The sequence below is a fragment of the Cololabis saira genome, chromosome 10 (genome assembly GCF_033807715.1).
Source record: "Cololabis saira isolate AMF1-May2022 chromosome 10, fColSai1.1, whole genome shotgun sequence".
NCBI lineage: Eukaryota > Metazoa > Chordata > Actinopteri > Beloniformes > Belonidae > Cololabis > Cololabis saira.
Genome location: NC_084596.1, coordinates 291747 through 309406, shown reverse-complemented (window position 1 = coordinate 309406; position 17660 = coordinate 291747). Strand labels below are relative to the sequence as shown.

The 17660-nt window shown below is 44.8% G+C and overlaps 1 protein-coding gene across 1 annotated transcript; it reads left to right on the top strand.

Moving 5' to 3' along the window:
- Nucleotides 1–16550: 16550 nt before the first annotated feature.
- On the top strand, nucleotides 16551–17426 carry LOC133451766 (uncharacterized; the record flags this gene model as incomplete). Its single annotated transcript, XM_061730908.1, has 1 exon — nucleotides 16551–17426. A coding segment is annotated over one exon (876 nt), but the record flags the coding sequence as incomplete, so codon positions are not given.
- Nucleotides 17427–17660: the final 234 nt, after the last annotated feature.

The following is a 17660-nucleotide window of genomic DNA, read 5'->3' as shown; positions in this document are numbered from 1 at the left end:
CAAGAGACTTTTCTTTTAGTTGCGACATGATACAGGAGTGTACCAATTTTCGTTCATGTACGTCAAACCGTATTATGGGGCTTGAGGCGCAAAGTTTTTTTCTGTCTGAACCAACCAGATGAAGGGTGGCCGCGCATTTTGGCGTCTAGCGTCGCCACGGTAACGCTTTTGAAAGAGAAAAGTAATGCGTGTAGTCGCAGGATGGAGACGCACATTTTGATGTATAACACACTTGGGTGCACGTTACGGTTCGGGCTGAATTAACTTTCGAAGGAATGGCATAAATTTCGCCAAAATGACACAACTAATTCAAAATGGCCGACTTCCTGTTTGGTTTCGGGCATGACGCCAAGAGACTTTTCTTTCAGTTGCGCCATGATGCAGGTGTGTACCGATTTTCGTGCGTGTACGTCAAACCGTATCGTGGGGCTTGAGGCACAAAGTTTTCAAGGGGGCGCTGTTGAGCCATTTTGCCACGCCCATTAATGCAAACCATTAAATATCAAATTTTTCGCCAGGCCTGGCTTGGTGCAAAATTTGGTGACTTTTTGGGCACGTTTAGGGGGGCAAAAAGGCCCTCCTTTCGTCAGAAGAAAGAAACAAAGAAAGAAAGAAAAAAAAAATCCTACAGATACAATAGGGCCTTCGCACTGAAGGTGCTCGGGCCCTAACTATTCGTTTTACTCTAAAACATCTCATGAAAACACCACCAATATTGCTACGTGAAAACGGGGCCTGAGACTCTCTGCTGGCATTTCCGACTTCAGGCGGGTTTTTCTCGGTGCATTGAAGGTGTAAGTACGTTTCTATCATGTAAAAGTCCCCCCCCACGCAGCTTTACCCGCTCTGGAGCTCCTTAATGTCTCCAACAGCTGGAAACAGCTTGAAAAAGCTGGAAAAAAGCTTGAACAACAGCTGGAAACAGCTGGAAACAGCTGCTCAGCTGCTCTAGAGGCGGATAAACACCTTACCTTCAGTTGGTGGACAGAATCCTCTTGAGACCCGGGAAAAACCTGTTTCCTGTCCTGATTAAACTATTTAAAGTCGCTCACAGCAACTGAACAGCTTCACAATAGATGGAAGTGACGGACACTATTTACATCCGTTTCCACATAAGCTCCTCCCTTCACTTCCTGTTTTTACCTCCTAATTTATTCCTGCTGGACGTGGATGAACTCAGCAAAACAATCCCTGGAATGACCAAATGAAGAAGTCTGACAGCGAGCTAAGAAACAACGATATAATCAAAGTTTGTTCCTTTAGCTCATAATAAGCGGTAACCCTGGAAACCACCCGGGGTCATAAATGAGCCGTAAAAGGGTTGGTCCGGGGGAGAGGCAGCAGCTCCGTTTACAGGAAATCACATGAGTCTTTATCAGAGTAGAAGGAAACTGCATGAAGGAGGAACCAAAGAGAAAACTCTGACCCACGACCACCAAGTCAGGACGATCCGTTCACGTCTAAATACACACTCAGGGGAGAATCAGGGCCAGGCAGGAGAAAGATGAAAATAATATTTTAGAGGAGGAAGATTTTTTTTCCTTATGCACTTCGAGAAAAAAGTAGAAATGTCGAAAAAAAAAGTCGAAATGTTGAGAAAAAAGTCGAATCGTGAATAAAGTTGAACAATAAGGTTCAGAATACAAGAATTGGCTTTACGATATTGATTTGAAAACATATTACACATATGCAGTTGCATAACTTCAGAAACTTACCCTTAACGTTCCACTCCAAGGATGTTGTTAGGAATTCTGTCCTCGGACCCAAGCGCACGACACCAGACAGGTTTAGGATTTAGCCCAAAAAAGGAATAGTTTATTTTCTCCAAAAACTGCCTCCTTAAATGGCAGGGGAAAAGAAAACTCACTGTAACGAATTACAGGAAAAAAAATCCTCAACAAAAATCCACAAATGTAATCAAAGACTCCAGAGAAACCACGACCAAGCACACGAGTGAGAACAATGAACTCACAAGCTGCAGCTGCGTCCAGGCACGCTCCCGTATCGGCTCGGCTGCGTCGCCGGGCGCGTCGCCAGGGGCGTCGCCGGGCGCGCAGATCTCTGGCTGCGTTGACTGATTTCTGCAGCAAGATCTGGCTGCGGGGAAACCTCTGCTGGCCGAAACCTAATAGCTGGGAGGGAATATGTCAAAAATCATAAAGATTGTGCACTTAGTGAAAGGTTTTTGATATGTGGCATGTTAGTTATGGACATGAGGTTTTCAAAAACCACCGTAAACAAATTGGGACGCCCCCTAGTGGCCGGATTACAAAAGATTGCCCTCTAGTGGACATCAAAAATACTGCATTTAAATTACTTATTGGAACTTTAGTGCACACAAATATTACTGCATTAAACATTTTTATTTGCCCTCTAGTGGACATATAAGTTATTGCATTTAAATGCATTTATTTACCCTCTAGTGGACACATAAATTACTGCATTAAAAGTACTTATTTGCCTTCTAGTGGACACATAAGTTACTGCATTTAAATGCATTTATTTTCCCTATAGTGGACACATAAATTACTGCATTAGAATTACTTATTTGCCCATTAGTGGAAATAATATTTACTGCATTAAAATTACTTTTTTGCCCTCTAGTGGACATAATAATTACTGCATTTAAATTGATTTATTTGCCCTCTAGTGGACACATACATTACTGCATTAAAAGTACTTTTTTTCCCTTTAGTGGAAAGATACATTGCTGCATTAAAATTACTTATTTGCCCTCTAGTGGACATATAAATTGCTGCATTAAAATTACTTATTTGCCCTCTAGTGGACACATAGGTTACAGCATTTAAATGCATTTATTTGCCCTCTAGTGGACATATAAATTACTGCATTTAAATGGATTAATTTGCCCTCTAGTGGACATATACATTACTGCATTAAAATTGATTTATTTGCCCTCTAGTGGACACATAAATTACTGCATTTAAATGCATTTATTTGCCCTCTATTGGACACATAAATTACTGCATTTAAATGGATTTATTTTCCATCTAGTGGACATATAAAATACTGCATTTAAATCCATTTATTTTTCCTCTAGTGGACACATAAATTACTGCATTAGAATTACTTATTTGCCCATTAGTGGAAATAATATTTACTGCATTAAAATTACTTTTTTGCCCTCTAGTGGACATAATTACTGCATTAAAATTACTTATTTGCCCTCTAGTGGACATATAATTTACTTCATTTAAATGCATTTATTTGCCCTCTAGTGGACACATAAATTACTGCATTTAAATTGATTTATTTGCCCTCTAGGGGACACATAAATTACTGCATTAAAAGTACTTTTTTCCCTTTAGTGGAAAGATAAATTACTGCATTGAATTAATTTATTTGCCCTCTAGTGGACACATAATTTACGGCATTCAAATGCATGTATTTGCCCTCTAGTGGACACACTTAAATTATTGCATTTAAATGCATTTATTTTCCCTCTAGTGGACGCATACATTTCTGCATTAAAATTACTTATTTTCCCTCTATAGACATATAACTTACTGCATTTATATGCATTTATTTGCCCTCTAGTGGACACATAAATTACTGCATTTAAATGCATTTATTTTTCCTGTAGTGGACATATACAGAAAGATATCCAGAAAGATATCCGAGCTAAGCGCAGCCCTTCTGGATACAGCTGTGTGGGACCCCTCCACCTGTCCACGGCCCTCTTCCTGCTCTACACCCAACCGCGAACCACCCTGGTCTGAAGTGGTGATTCGCGGTCGCAAGAAGCACTCAGACAGGGCCACCTCTCCTCCTCCTCCCCTGAGCCTCTCCAACCGCTACACGGCTTTGTCTGCGGATGAAAACCCGGTCCATCCGGCTGATGTCCCCTCACCTGCGGTTCCACCTCTGCACCTGAAAACGGCGCCGGCCGACACCCAAGCCCCTCCACTGTCAGCTGGCGACACCCAGGAGCCCCCGGTCTACGACCTACTCTGCCCGACGGAAAATCTTGAAGGAGGCCGTGCTCCGAGGCTCCGGTGGTCCTCCTCGTCCTCGCCCGGAGCCGGCAGGGAATCCCCCTCCCTCGTCTGATGCCGTAGCAGCAGCCTCACCACCTCACCCGTCTACCCGGGAACTCAGCGTGGACCTTGCATCCCCCAATCTTGAGTCCCCACAACCTTGTTCTCCTCGCCCCCTCTTCTCCCGAACTACACTGATCGTGGGAGACTCAATATTCTGGAATATTCGGTTCTCCAACGCAGTCACACATTCCTTCCCTGGAGCCACAGTCCCGGTGATTCTGGGTAAACTCCCTGCTCTGCTGCAGTCTCTTCCATCCTCCATAACTCGCATCATCGTACATGTGGGATCCAATGATTCCTCCAAACCGCCCTCTGAGCTTTTAAAAAAGGATTTTAATGAACTGTTCACCTTCCTGAAAAACTGTGGGAAGTCCATTTTTATTAGCGGTCCCCTTCCAACGCTGTCTCGGGGAGCATGGTGCTTCAGCAGACTGCTGTATCTGAGCTCTTGGCTACAGAACACCTGCAGAGCTCTTAACATTGGTTTTATCGACAATTTTAATCTTTTCTGGAATCGTCCCTCTTTTTACAGACCCGACGGAGTTCACCCAAACAGGTTGGGCAGCCGCATGTTAGCTGCAAACATTCAGCACACTGTTCTGTCTGCTCCACGTGAGTGACTATTTTCCTGTCACACCCACACTTCCAGCTCGGACCCGGAGTCTTCTTCTCCACCTGTGGAGCCAGCTGCTCACAGCACTGCCCCCCTCTCCAGCTGCCCCCACAGGTCACAGTCATCACTGCCACCCCCACCAGATAATTTTTCCAGAAAGCCAGCTACATCTGGCGTTACTCACACACCAGATCCTCAACTGATCCATCCCCTGGTCACCACCCGTTTCCTCAGATCCACAGACCCACTGGTTTTAACAGAGACAATCTTGTTTTTATCATCCCGGTACATTGTGGTCATGAGCGCACGTTCAGCGCAGACATTGACTTGGCTGTGCTGAACGCGCGCTCTCTTTTAAACAAAACCTTTATTTTAAATGATCTTATTGTACATCATAAACTTGATGGTATTCTTTTAACAGAGACATGGCTTGGCACGGACACTGCATTTTCCCTCATCCAGGCTTCTCCACCAAATTTTAATTTTTTATTTACTACACGGGGTGTTAGAAAGGGAGGCGGCACAGCTTCAATTTTTAAAAACACATTGGCTGCAAGGGAGGTCTCTTTTAACAACTACTCCTCATTTGAACACCTTGCTTTTGTTTTCCGCAGTCCTCCTATTCTTTGTTTAACTGTATATAAACCACCCCATCACTCCAGTGTTTTTATCAGTGAATTTTCTGAGCTTTTATCAATCATACATACCACTTACAACATAATTTTAATAACTGGTGATTTTAATCTGCACATTGACAATACCTCCGACCCACTGTCGAGAGATTTTTTAAACCTTTTAAACTGCATGGATTTTACCCAACATGTCACACAGCCAACAGAGGACACACCCTGGACCTGGTCATAACCTATGGCCTGTCCACAGGTGTGTCCTCTGTTGTCGACCTGGCTGTGTCTGACCATTACTGCGTGTTTTTTAACATCACCAGTCTTAATCATCAGGAAGCCTCGATGAGAACGGTGAGGAAACGCTACCTAACTTCTGAAGTGGCTGCAAATTGTATTGAGATTTTACAGAGCACTCATGCTGATGTTTTACCTGCATCATGTGATTTTATTGTTAATAATTTTAATAGGAAACTGGAATCCACTCTGAACTCAGTTGCTCCACTTTTAACAAAAACCATAAAAACTAAGCCTACACCCCCATGGAGAACTGAGGAAGTCAAAAAATCAAAAAGAAAATTCAGGGGTGCTGAGAGAAGGTGGAGAAAAAGTAAACTTACAATACATTATCAAATATTTCGTGAACAACTCAAATCCTACAATAAAACTGTCAAACAGGCAATAATTGCTCATTTCTCAAAACTCATTACAGACAATAAAAACAATCCTAAATTTATTTTCTCCACCTTCAATCTTTTAACCAATGTACATTTTAAGAAATCCTCACAAACACCAACAGACAATTGTGAGGATTTTGCAGACCACTTTGGAAGTAAAATTGAGAACATTAGGTCCCGTCTTTTAACACATCAAAATGTCATTTTTAACACATCTGGACAGTTGCTTTTATCCGAGGAAACACTGGAGAGTTTTGCCCTGGTTGATGCGAGGACCCTTGGTTGAGTTTTCTCCCAGGTAAACCCAACAACCTGCCTTTTAGACCCTATTCCCACATCACTTTTAAAGACATTTCATGAATTCTTTGAGGAACAGATTTTAAATATAGTAAATTACTCTCTTCAGACGGGTGTCTTCCCTGCTGCCTTTAAAATGGCAATGATGAAGCCCCTTCTGAAGAATAGCAATTTAGATCACAGCATTTTTAATAACTACAGACCTGTATCCAACTTACCCTTTTTAAGTAAGATTTTAGAAAAGCTGGTTTTTAACCAAGTAAATTATTTTTTAATAAGAAACAATATTTTAGAGAAATTTCAGTCTGGCTTTAGGATGAACCACAGCACCGAGACAGCCCTTTTAAAGATTTTAAATGACATCAGGTGCAATTTAGATAACCGCAAACTGACAGTCTTGGTTCTAGTGGATCTTAGTGCCGCCTTCGATGCAGTAGACCATCACATTTTATTAAACAGACTGAAGCACCTGGTGGGCCTCTCTGGTACTGTTTTTAACTGGTTCCGCTCCTATCTCACAGATCGATCTTTCTTCGCAAGTTTGGATACATGTTCCTCCAGAATGCATGAAATTAAGTGTGGGGTCCCCCAAGGGTCAATTTTAGGTCCACTTCTTTTTAACCTTTACATGCTTCCCTTGGGGGACGTCATCAGGAGACACAGCATCAGCTTCCACAGCTACGCTGATGACACACAGCTGTACATCGCGTCTCCTGATGACACAGGGCCACTTGACGCCCTTTTTAACTGTATTTTAGATATTAAGTCATGGATGGCAGATAATTTCCTACAGCTCAACCAGGAAAAAACAGAGGTTTTAGTTATTGGTCCTGAAGGCCAGAGAGAGAAACTTTTACCAAAACTACAAGATTTTAAACCTTCGCAATGTGTAAAGAACCTGGGTGTTATTTTTGACTCTGAGCTCACTTTTATTCCACACATAAAGAATATTACGAAGATAGGTTTTTACCATGTCAAGAATATAGCCAGAGTCCGCCCGTTTCTCTCTCAGGTCAGCACGGAGGTGCTGATGCTTTTATCTCTAGTCGTTTAGATTATTGTAATGCCCTGGGGCCTCATTTAAAATGGACTGCGTAGGATTCATACTAAAAGTGCACGTACGCCCAAAAGCCGAAAATGGCGGGCGCAAAAAAAAATCCGGATCTATAAAACCGCGTGCACGCACACTTCCACGCAATATTCCCTTTATGAATCACAGTCCACCTGGAAAGCTGCGCAGCTGAATCCGCCCCATATCCCGCCCTCAACACGCCCATAAATCCATATGGATGAGCCTACTGAGCATGCGCAGTGGCTTCCTGCAGCCTGTTAGGGATGAATGCGTCAGAATGAATGAACGTGTCGAGCCACCGTGCCACTGAATTTCGCTGAGATCTGAGATCTAGATGTTGTGGAGGATGTGGAGAGAGGACAGTGAAACGAGATTATTTGGTGGTCACAGTAAAAGTAGGAAAAGTATATAAATAGTATAAAATAAAGCGAGTGAGTGGCAGCACGTCGTTGCTGCCCGTTAGGGCCACGATCGCACAACGCAATTTCCACTGGGGGCAGGGGGGACATGTCCCCCCCACTTTTCAAAATCATGTATTTGTCCCCCCCACTTTTTACAATTTAAAAACTAACGGTAGGCTCAGCAAATCATCAAGACACTCGGGATGGCGGCCCGGCACACCCGCTCCCCCTCCTCCCTCCCGTCTCCCCTCAGAGCTGCTCTAGGCTGAATTATGGTTCCGCGTTATACCAACGCAGAGCTTACGGCGTAGGGTACGCGGCGACGCGCACCTATGCCGGACCCTACGGCGTAGGCTCTGCGTTGGTGTGACGCAGAACCATAATTCCAGCTTAAAAGTAAACAACATGAGCGCACGTACCCGTGCATGACAGGCAGACACACACAGGGAGAAGGGACTATTTATTTAATTTTTATTAGGGCCCGAGCACCTTCAGTGCGAAGGCCCTATTGTTTCTGTAGGAATTTTTATTATGGGCATGCCAAGTAGTGGCATGACCATATTGCAATCGTCCAGAATGGCCCAAAAGGCAATGTTGCTAGCATTTTGCTAACAAGCTAAAGTCGCAAAAGTCCCACAGCGCACCAGCGGGTGTACAGCATGACCTTGCTCTGATGTGGGAAAAAAAAATCCCCCAAAAATACAACACGGCCCAAAAAACCTGAAAAATGAAGGCGATATATTAGTATACAGAAAGGTTTCCCTTTTCTTATTCTTATTATTCCGCACTCTTTTTTCGTCCGTTAATACGGCCCGAACCGCAACGTGCACCCATGCTTGGCATACATCGTTGGATGCGTCTCCATCGTGATTTGATGGGTATTACTTTTCTCAGTAATAGGGGTTACCGTGGCAACGCTAGTTGCCAAAAAGCAAAAAAAAAGGCGAAAATTCCCGCGCTTATTGCTCGGCCGAACTTTATCGTAGAGACATCGTTCAAACTTTGAAACACTCGGCCCGATAGTCTTTAAAGGACCATACAGCTTCATCATGCTAGTTATTACGGTTTTTGCGATATTTAACTTTCAATTTAAAAAAAAAATCCCTTTTATTTTGGACGTTTGTTGCTAGGCAACCGTTTATCGTACAGACATCATTACAACATTGACAAACCCGGGACGCTTTGTACTGCAACATATTTTAGTCTCATCATGCTTGCTATTACGGTTTTTGAGGTATTCCACTTTGCTCATTTTGATGCTAACGGAATTTCGGACGCTTGTTGCGCGGCAACACGATATCGTAGAGACTTTAATTTAACGTTAAAAGACTCGGGTTGCTGTGGACTACAACATACTGAGGTTTCATTACGCTGTCGTTTACAGCTTTTGAGATATTGAAGCCTAATTGTCCCATTCTATCCTATGGAGCTTGTTACCATGGCAACAAAAACCTATGCATTTGTATGGGGGAGCATGTGAATAAACAATCTGTTATTATGGCCCGAACCGGAACGTGCACCCATGCATGGCATACATCGTTGGATGCGTCTCCATCGTGCCTCGATGGGCATTACTTTTCTCAGTCGAAAGTGTTACCGTGGCAACGCTAGATGCCAAAAAGCAAAAAAAAAGGCAAAAATTTGAACGTTTATTGCTCGGCCAGACTTTATCATAGAGACATCGTTCAAACTTTCAAACACTCGGCCCGATTGGCACTAACGGACCGTACAAGCTCATTAAGCCAATTATTACACTTTTTGCGATAATGACCTTTCATTTTTTTCTTTATTTCCGTTTGACTTTGGACGCTTGTTGCTAGGCAACAGTTTATCATAGAGACATCCTACAAATGTTCCCCGACTCAGCACGCTGTGGACTTCGACATATTCAAATTTCATGAAGCTGTTATTTAAGGAAATTTTATGTCAAAATCCAGGCCAAATGGCCCCATTCATTCGGATGGTTTTTTTTTACCACGGTGAAACAAAAACCTATCCATTAATGTAGCCTGAACCGCAACGTGCACCCATGCATGGCATACATCGTTAGATGCGTCTCCATGTTGCCTCGATGGGCATTACTTTTTTCAGTCAAAAGTGTCACCGTGAGGGGCGCTAGACGCTAAAAAGCGCACGCCTTTAATAACTATTGGGAGCACAGGAATGAATGCAATACAACTGTAAACACCTCAAACTGACATAGAACCACCCCGAACACAACCACTACAGCCCCAAACCAAAGCAGCGAGAGGGGTCGAATGGGCCGTAGGGCATGCCCATATCAAAATTTCATGAAATTTTCTAGTTATTATTATTATTATTAGGGCCCGAGCACCTTCAGTGCGAAGGCCCTATTGTATCTGTAGGAATTCTTCGCGTTATTATTATTATTTTTCTGACAAAAGGAAGGCCTTTTTGCCCCCCTAAACGTGCCCAAAAAGTCACCAAATTTTGCACCCTAGTCAGGCCTGGCGAAAAATTTGATATTTAAAGGTTTGCATTAATGGGCGTGGCAAAATGGCTCAACAGCGCCCCCTTGAAAATTTTGTGCCTCAAGCCCCACGATACGGTTTGACGTACATGCACGAAAATCGGTACACACCTGTATCATGGGGCAACTTAAAGAAAAGTCTCTTGGCGTCATGCCCGAAACCAAACAGGAAGTCGGCCATTTTGAATTAATCGTGTCACTTTGGCGCAATTTATGCCATTCCTTCGAAAGTTAATTCAGCCCGAACCGTAACGTGCCCCCAAGTGTGTTATACATCAAAATGTGCGTCTCCATCCTGCGACAACACGCATTACTTTTCTCTTTCAAAAACGTTACCGTGGCGACGCTAGACGCCAAAAAGCGCGCCCACCCTTCATCTGATTGGTTCGACAGAAAAAACTTTGTGCCTCAAGCCCCATAATACGGTTTGAGCCCCATAATACGGTTTGACGTACATGAACGAAAATCGGTACACACCTGTATCATGTCGCAACTAAAAGAAAAGTCTCTTGGCGCCATGGCCGAAACCGAACAGGAAGTCGGCCATTTTGAACATTCTGAATTAATTGCGTAATTTTGGAGCAATATATGCCATTCCTTCGAGAGTTAATTCAGCCCGAACCGTATCGTGAACCCAGATGTGTTATACATCAAAATGTGCGTCTCCATCCTGCGACTACACGCATTACTTTTCTCTTTCAAAAGTGTTACCGTGGCGATGCTAGACGCCAACAAGCGCACCCCCCCTTCATCTGATTGGTCCATATTTGATAGTTCCCCAAAAGGCACCAAATTTGGCATGCCAGCCAGGCCTGGCGATAAATTTGATATTTCATGGTTTGCATTAATGGGCGTGGCAAAATGGCTCAACAGCGCCCCCCGGAAAACTTTGTGCCTCAAGCCCCACAATACGGTTTGACGTACATGCACGAAAATCGCTACACACCTGTATCATGGCACAACTTAAAGAAAAGTCTCTTGGAGCCATGGCCGAAACCGAACAGGATGTCGGCCATTTTGAATACATTGTGTCATTTTGGCGAAATTTATGCCATTCCTTCGTCAGTTAATTCAGCCCGAACCGTAATGTGCCCCCAGGTGTGTTATACATCAAAATGTGCGTCTACATCCTGTGACACCACGCATTACTTTTCTCTTTCAAAAGTGTTACCGTGGCGACGCTAGACGCCAAAAGGCGCGCCCCCCCTTCATGTGATTGGTCCGTATTTGATAGTTCTCCAAAAGTCACCAAATTTTGCATGCAAGCCAGACTTGGCGATAAATTTGATATTTCATGGTTTGCATTAATGGGCGTGGCCTAACGGCTCAACGGCGCCCCCTAGAATACTTTTCTCTGCCATAATTTTGAATGGTTTGACATAGAGAGTTGTGGGTGGTGTCAGGGGACTCTGTAATGAGTCCTTAGCCCCGCCCCTTCTTCTGATTGGTTGTCCCTTTTTTCTGCTATAACTTTTGAATGGTTTGACATAGGAAGTCATGGGTGGTATCATGGGACTCTGTAATGAGTACTTAAGCTTCGTTGGCCTTAATTAGCCCCGCCCCTTGTTCTGATTGGTTGTCCCGATTTTCTGCTATAATTTTGGAATGGTTTGACATAGAGAGTCCTGGGTGGTGTCATAAGATTCTGTATGGAGTCCTTGACCTTCATTGGCCGGAATTAGCCCCGCCCCTTCTTGTCATTGGTTGTCCCTTTTTTCTGCTATAACATTTTAATTGTTTGACATAGGAAGTCGTGGGTGGTGTCATGGGAATCTGTAATGAGTCCTCAAGCTTCGTTGGCCTTAATTAGCCCCGCCCCTTCTTCTGATTGGTTGTCCCTTTTTTCTGCTATAACTTTTGAATGGTTTGACATAGGAAGTCGTGGGTGGTGTCATGGGACTCTGTAATGAGTCCTTAAGCTTCGTTGGCCTTAATTAGCCCCGCCCCTTCTTCTGATTGGTTGTCCCGATTTTCTGCTATAACTTTGGAATGGTTTGACATAGAGAGTCGTGGGTGGTGTAATCAGAATCTGTATGGAGTCCTTGACCTTCATTGGCTTGAATTACCCCCGCCCCTTCTTCTGATTGGTTGTCCCTTTTTTCTGCTATAACTTTTCAATGGTTTGACATAGCCGCTCCCCTGCAGCTCCCGAGCAGCCGGCCAGGCAGGGCAGCTGGGTGACGGTTCGGAGGAAGACTAGTCTTAAAGGGCTCACGGAACACCACCACCCGCTTCATGTGTCTAACCGTTTTTCCCCACTCAGCGACACATCTGTTGAGAAACCGACCCTGGTGATTGGAGACTCTATTGTGAGACATGTGAGGCCGACTCCAGAGACCTTAGTTAGGTGCATCCCGGGGGCCAGAGCGGGCGAAATAGAAGCAAATTTGAAGCTACTGGCAAAGGGTAATCGTAAATATGGTAAAGTTATCATCAATGTCGGAGCTAACGACTCCCGTCTTCGCCAGTCGGAAGTAACCAGAATGAATATTGTCTCGGTGTGTAACTACGCCAAGTCCATGTCGGACTCTGTAGGTTTTTCTGGCCCCCTCCCCAATCTGACCAGCGATGACATGTTTTTTTTTTTTTTTTTTTTTTTTTTTTTTTTTTACCTTGTCTGCACACATATTATTGATTGATACCATGACGGTAGAAACCAAAAGTGTATATATGTGCATTATTACTACATGTAATATATACATATATATACGCACACATATGCGTACACATACATAAATATACACATACAAACCCAGTGTTTTTTTTTTTTTTTTTTTTTTTTTGGGGGGGGGGGGGGGGGGGTGGGGGGGGGGGGTGGTGACGACATCCACTGCCAATCCAGGAAGCAGGAACACACGGAGACACACGTCAAGCACTGGAAATCTGCAACAAAAAAAAACCACAAACAAAGCACGAAACCGGCACGGAGCCATCCAAAACACGAACAGCAATCGACCTAAATCTTGAGATCTGATCGCAGTCTGAGCTAAGCTATCGCTACCGCTACCTAAACCCAAAAACTAGAGAGCCAGCATGCAGGTGAACAAGCCAGTGTGTATGTCTATGTCAAATGTATTTATTAAGTGTTGAATGTGCAGTGTCTATTTTGCTGTTAAAACCGTGAGGCGGGGAGTGCCAGGCCCCGCGGGACAGTGCCCCCCACGACCTGGACCCCCCGCCTTTCGCCTATGTGCGTATGAATCGTGTAGGTGGGGCAAGAGGGGGAGCGGAGGCCGAAGCCAGGAAGCAGGACCAGCAAAGCCGGCCCTGATAAGACACCCGCGTCCCCCCACCGGCCGTCCAGTAGACGGGGGCCGGCCCCCCGAGCCGGGCAAGGGCCCCACCGTACCTCCAAGGGCGCCCCCGGCGCCGCCGGAGCACCCAGACGGAGGGGGAAACGGTCCAACATCCTCCCATTCATACTGACAACATAAGACATAGATACCTGGGAATGGTGCCACCCCGCCGTCGCGCCCGCCCGTGCACCCCCCGGTCAGGGGAGGCCCGCTCCCCGGACCCGGCCCCACCCCCCCCCGAGGCCACCCCGGCGGACACCCCAAGGGTCCCGGAGTCCCCACATCCGCAGGGGCACTTGGCCCCCGCCCAGCGACGGAGGACCAAGGCAGCAATGCCCCCCCAGCGCAGACAGCCACCCCCCACCCAGGCAGGGCCGGGCCCTCCGGGTGGGACCCCCACGTCCACGGCCCCGCCCCCCCGGGAGGCCCGGAGACGCCCCAGCCACAGCCCCCCGCCCGAGCCCTCCCCAGCCACCCCCCCCCACCGCCATGAGGTAACCCCCCCCACAGGCCCCCAAGGCCCCCACCGGCTAGGGACAGGGCCCCGCGGCCCCCCCCACCAGCGATGACATGTTTAGTCGCATGCTCTCGCTCCGCCGCTGGTTGTCTCAGTGGTGTTCAGAAAACGACGTGGACTTTATTGACAACTGGGAGACATTCTGGGGAAAGCCTGGTCTGATTAGAAGGGACGGCATTCATCCCACCCGGGATGGTGCAGCTCTTATGTCTAGAAATCTGGCCAATGTTATTAGACACTCCCCCTGACAATGCAGGGTCCAGGCCAGGATGCAGAGCTGTAGTTTAACACACTTCTCTGCTGCTTCTCGAGGACCAACGCCTGCCAACAAAACTATAGGATTGCATTATGTAATTAGCGACTCTAAAACTGTAGGATTACATGATATTGGCGACTCTGGCCAGGTGCCTAGCAAAATAGAAGTGGTTGCAGTTCCCCGCCCTCCAAAAGCTCACCAGGTGCAGCGTTATAGAGGCGTTAACCAAGATAACCTTGTAAAAATTAAAACCAATGTACATTTGGTACCAATTACAGACCGAAAAATTAGATGCTGACTACTAAATATACGATCATTAAGCTCCAAGTCTCTGTTAGTAAATGATATAATTACAGAGAGCAGGAGTGATATTTTCTGCTTAACAGAAACATGGTTACAGGAGGAAGAGTATGTTAGTTTGAATGAATCAACTCCGCCCGGCTACTTTAATCATCACATTCCTAGAAGCACGGGCCGAGGCGGAGGAGTCGCAGCAATTTATAACTCCGGTCTCCAAACAAAAATTGAACCTAAGTGCAACTATAATACATTTGAAAGCCTCATGCTTGGTCTGAAATTTCCGAGCTGGAAATCAGAGAAGCCAGTTGTGTTAGTGGTAGTGTACCGGCCCCCTGCTGGTGCGTATCTAGAGTTTTTGTCTGAATTTTCAGATTTCCTTTCTGGATTATTGATCAGCACAGATAAATTCATCATAGTGGGTGATTTTAACATTCATATGGATGTTGAAAGCGATAATCTTAAATTAGCCTTCGATTCTCTTCTAGAATCAATGGGTATCTCACAAAAAGTGGATAAACCGACGCACTGTTTTAATCATACTCTCGATCTCGTTCTCACCTACGGTGAGTCACCTGTAAACTCCCTTTTATCCGACCATTACTTAATAACGTTTGAATTTAATTTTGTTGATGTTGAAGTGCAAAATAGGAGGTATTATTTTAGCAGATGTTTGTCTGATGAAGTTATTGTTAAATTTAGGGAGGCCATTGCTTATCTTACGACAGTGCGAAATAGTGATGTAGTCGAGGCCAGTGACCTGGGTTCTACCTCTGCAGATGTTGATTTCCTTGCTAGTAACACTGCTGATTTGTTACATTCAGCTTTAGATGAAGTCGCTCCTTTGAAAAGGAGGGTTTCTAGCCACAGGAGCTTAACTCCCTGGTATAATTCAGATATCCGCATGTTGAAACAAAACGTGCGTAAAATGGAAAGGAAGTGGTACTCTTGTAGGTCTGTAGACTCTTATCGTGAATGGAAAGATATTCTAATAGTATATAAAAAAGCCATTCGCAAAGCCAGAACAGCTTATTATTCAACGTTGATAGAGGATAACAAAAGTAACCCACGTTTTCTGTTCAGCACTGTAGCCAGGCTGACAAAGAGTCACAACTCTGTTGAGCCGTGCATTCCTGCAGCTCTCAGTAGTGAGGACTTTATGGGCTTCTTCAACAGTAAAATCGCGAGAATTAGAGAAGAAATCAACCAGCCGGTTGTGGGCGTTTCTTCAGCTTTAGCGACTTCCCTAGGCTCTGACTTGTCTCTAGACTGTTTTGATCCTATAGACCTCCCTGAGCTGACCTCACTCGTCAATAGAGCTAAGTCAACCACATGTATGTTAGACCCCATCCCGACTCGACTATTCAAGCATATTTTTTCTCTTATTGGTACGACAATACTGGACCAAATTAACCTATCCCTAAGTTTAGGATATGTACCACAGGTTTTCAAAGTGGCAGTAATTAAACCTTTACTTAAAAAACCTTCTCTTGACCCAGACACCTTAGCTAATTATAGACCAATTTCCAACCTTCCATTTGTGTCTAAAATTCTGGAAAAGGCAGTTTCAAGCCAGTTATGTGACTATTTGTATAGAAATGATCTGTTTGAAGTCTTTCAGTCAGGGTTCAGAATGCATCATAGCACAGAGACAGCACTTGTTCGAGTCACGAATGACCTCCTTATGGCCTCAGATAAGGGATTAGTGTCCATACTGGTTCTACTGGACCTCAGTGCTGCTTTTGACACTATAGATCATAGATCATGGCATTTTACTGCACAGGTTAGAGCATGTTGTTGGGATTAAAGGGACAGCTCTATGTTGGTTTAAATCATACCTATCTGACAGGTTCCAGTTTGTTCATGTACATGAGGTTTCTTCAGAACAGTCAAGGGTCTGTTATGGTGTTCCGCAGGGTTCAGTGCTAGGGCCAATCTTGTTCAGTTTATACATGCAGCCGTTGGGAAGTATAATCCAGAATCACGGCATACACTTTCATTGTTATGCTGATGATACGCAGCTCTACTTGTCTATGAAGCCGGATGAAACAGAACCGTTAGTTAAACTTCAGGCATGTCTTAGGGACATCAAGGACTGGATGTCCAGAAATTTCTTGCTTCTAAATTCAGATAAAACAGAGGTTATCATTCTTGGTCCAGAGCATCTTAGGAAGGGATTAGATGGTGTTGCGATGGCTTCCAGTGCAACTGTGAGAAACCTTGGTGTTATTTTCGATCAGGATTTGTCGTTTAAACCATATGTCAATCAGGTTTGTAAAATAGCCTTTTTCCATCTCCGTAATATTGCAAAGATTAGGAAAATCCTCTCGCAGAGTGATGCAGAAAAACTAGTTCATGCGTTTGTATCTTCTAGACTAGATTACTGTAATGTGTTGTTAGCAGGATGTCCAAGTAATTTGCTGAATAGGCTCCAGCTGATCCAGAATGCAGCAGCACGAGTACTGACAGGAATCAGCAGGAGAGACCACGTCTCCCCAGTGTTAGCGTCGCTCCATTGGTTACCCGTAAAATTCAGAATCCAGTTTAAAATTCTATTACTTGCGTATAAAGCCCAAAACGGCTTAGCTCCGCATTATTTGCAAGACCTGATAGTGCCTTATGTTCCTGTCAGAGCTCTCCGTTCTCAGAGTGCAGGTTTACTCGTAGTTCCTAGAGTATCTAAATGTAGATTTGGAGGGCGGGCGTTCTGCTATCAGGCACCACTACTATGGAACCAACTTCCAATCTGGGTTAGGGAGGCTGACACCACCTCCACCTTTAAAACTAAACTTAAAACATTTCTGTTTAGTAAAGCCTATAGTTAGTGTTTAGTAAACCTCTAGCTGGTGTTGGTAAATCTCTAGGTAGTGTAAACTTTAGTGTGTCAGAGTCGCTCCTGTAGTTTCTTGTGCTGGCCCCCCCTTCTCCTCCCTTTTCTCTCTTTTGTCCATGTTGCAGCATCCTTTGCCGGACACCGGAACCTGCAGGTGGTCGTGGGTGGCTTGTAGCTTGCATTACGGAGCACAAGTCTTTCCCTGACCCTGCACCCCAAACTGGGA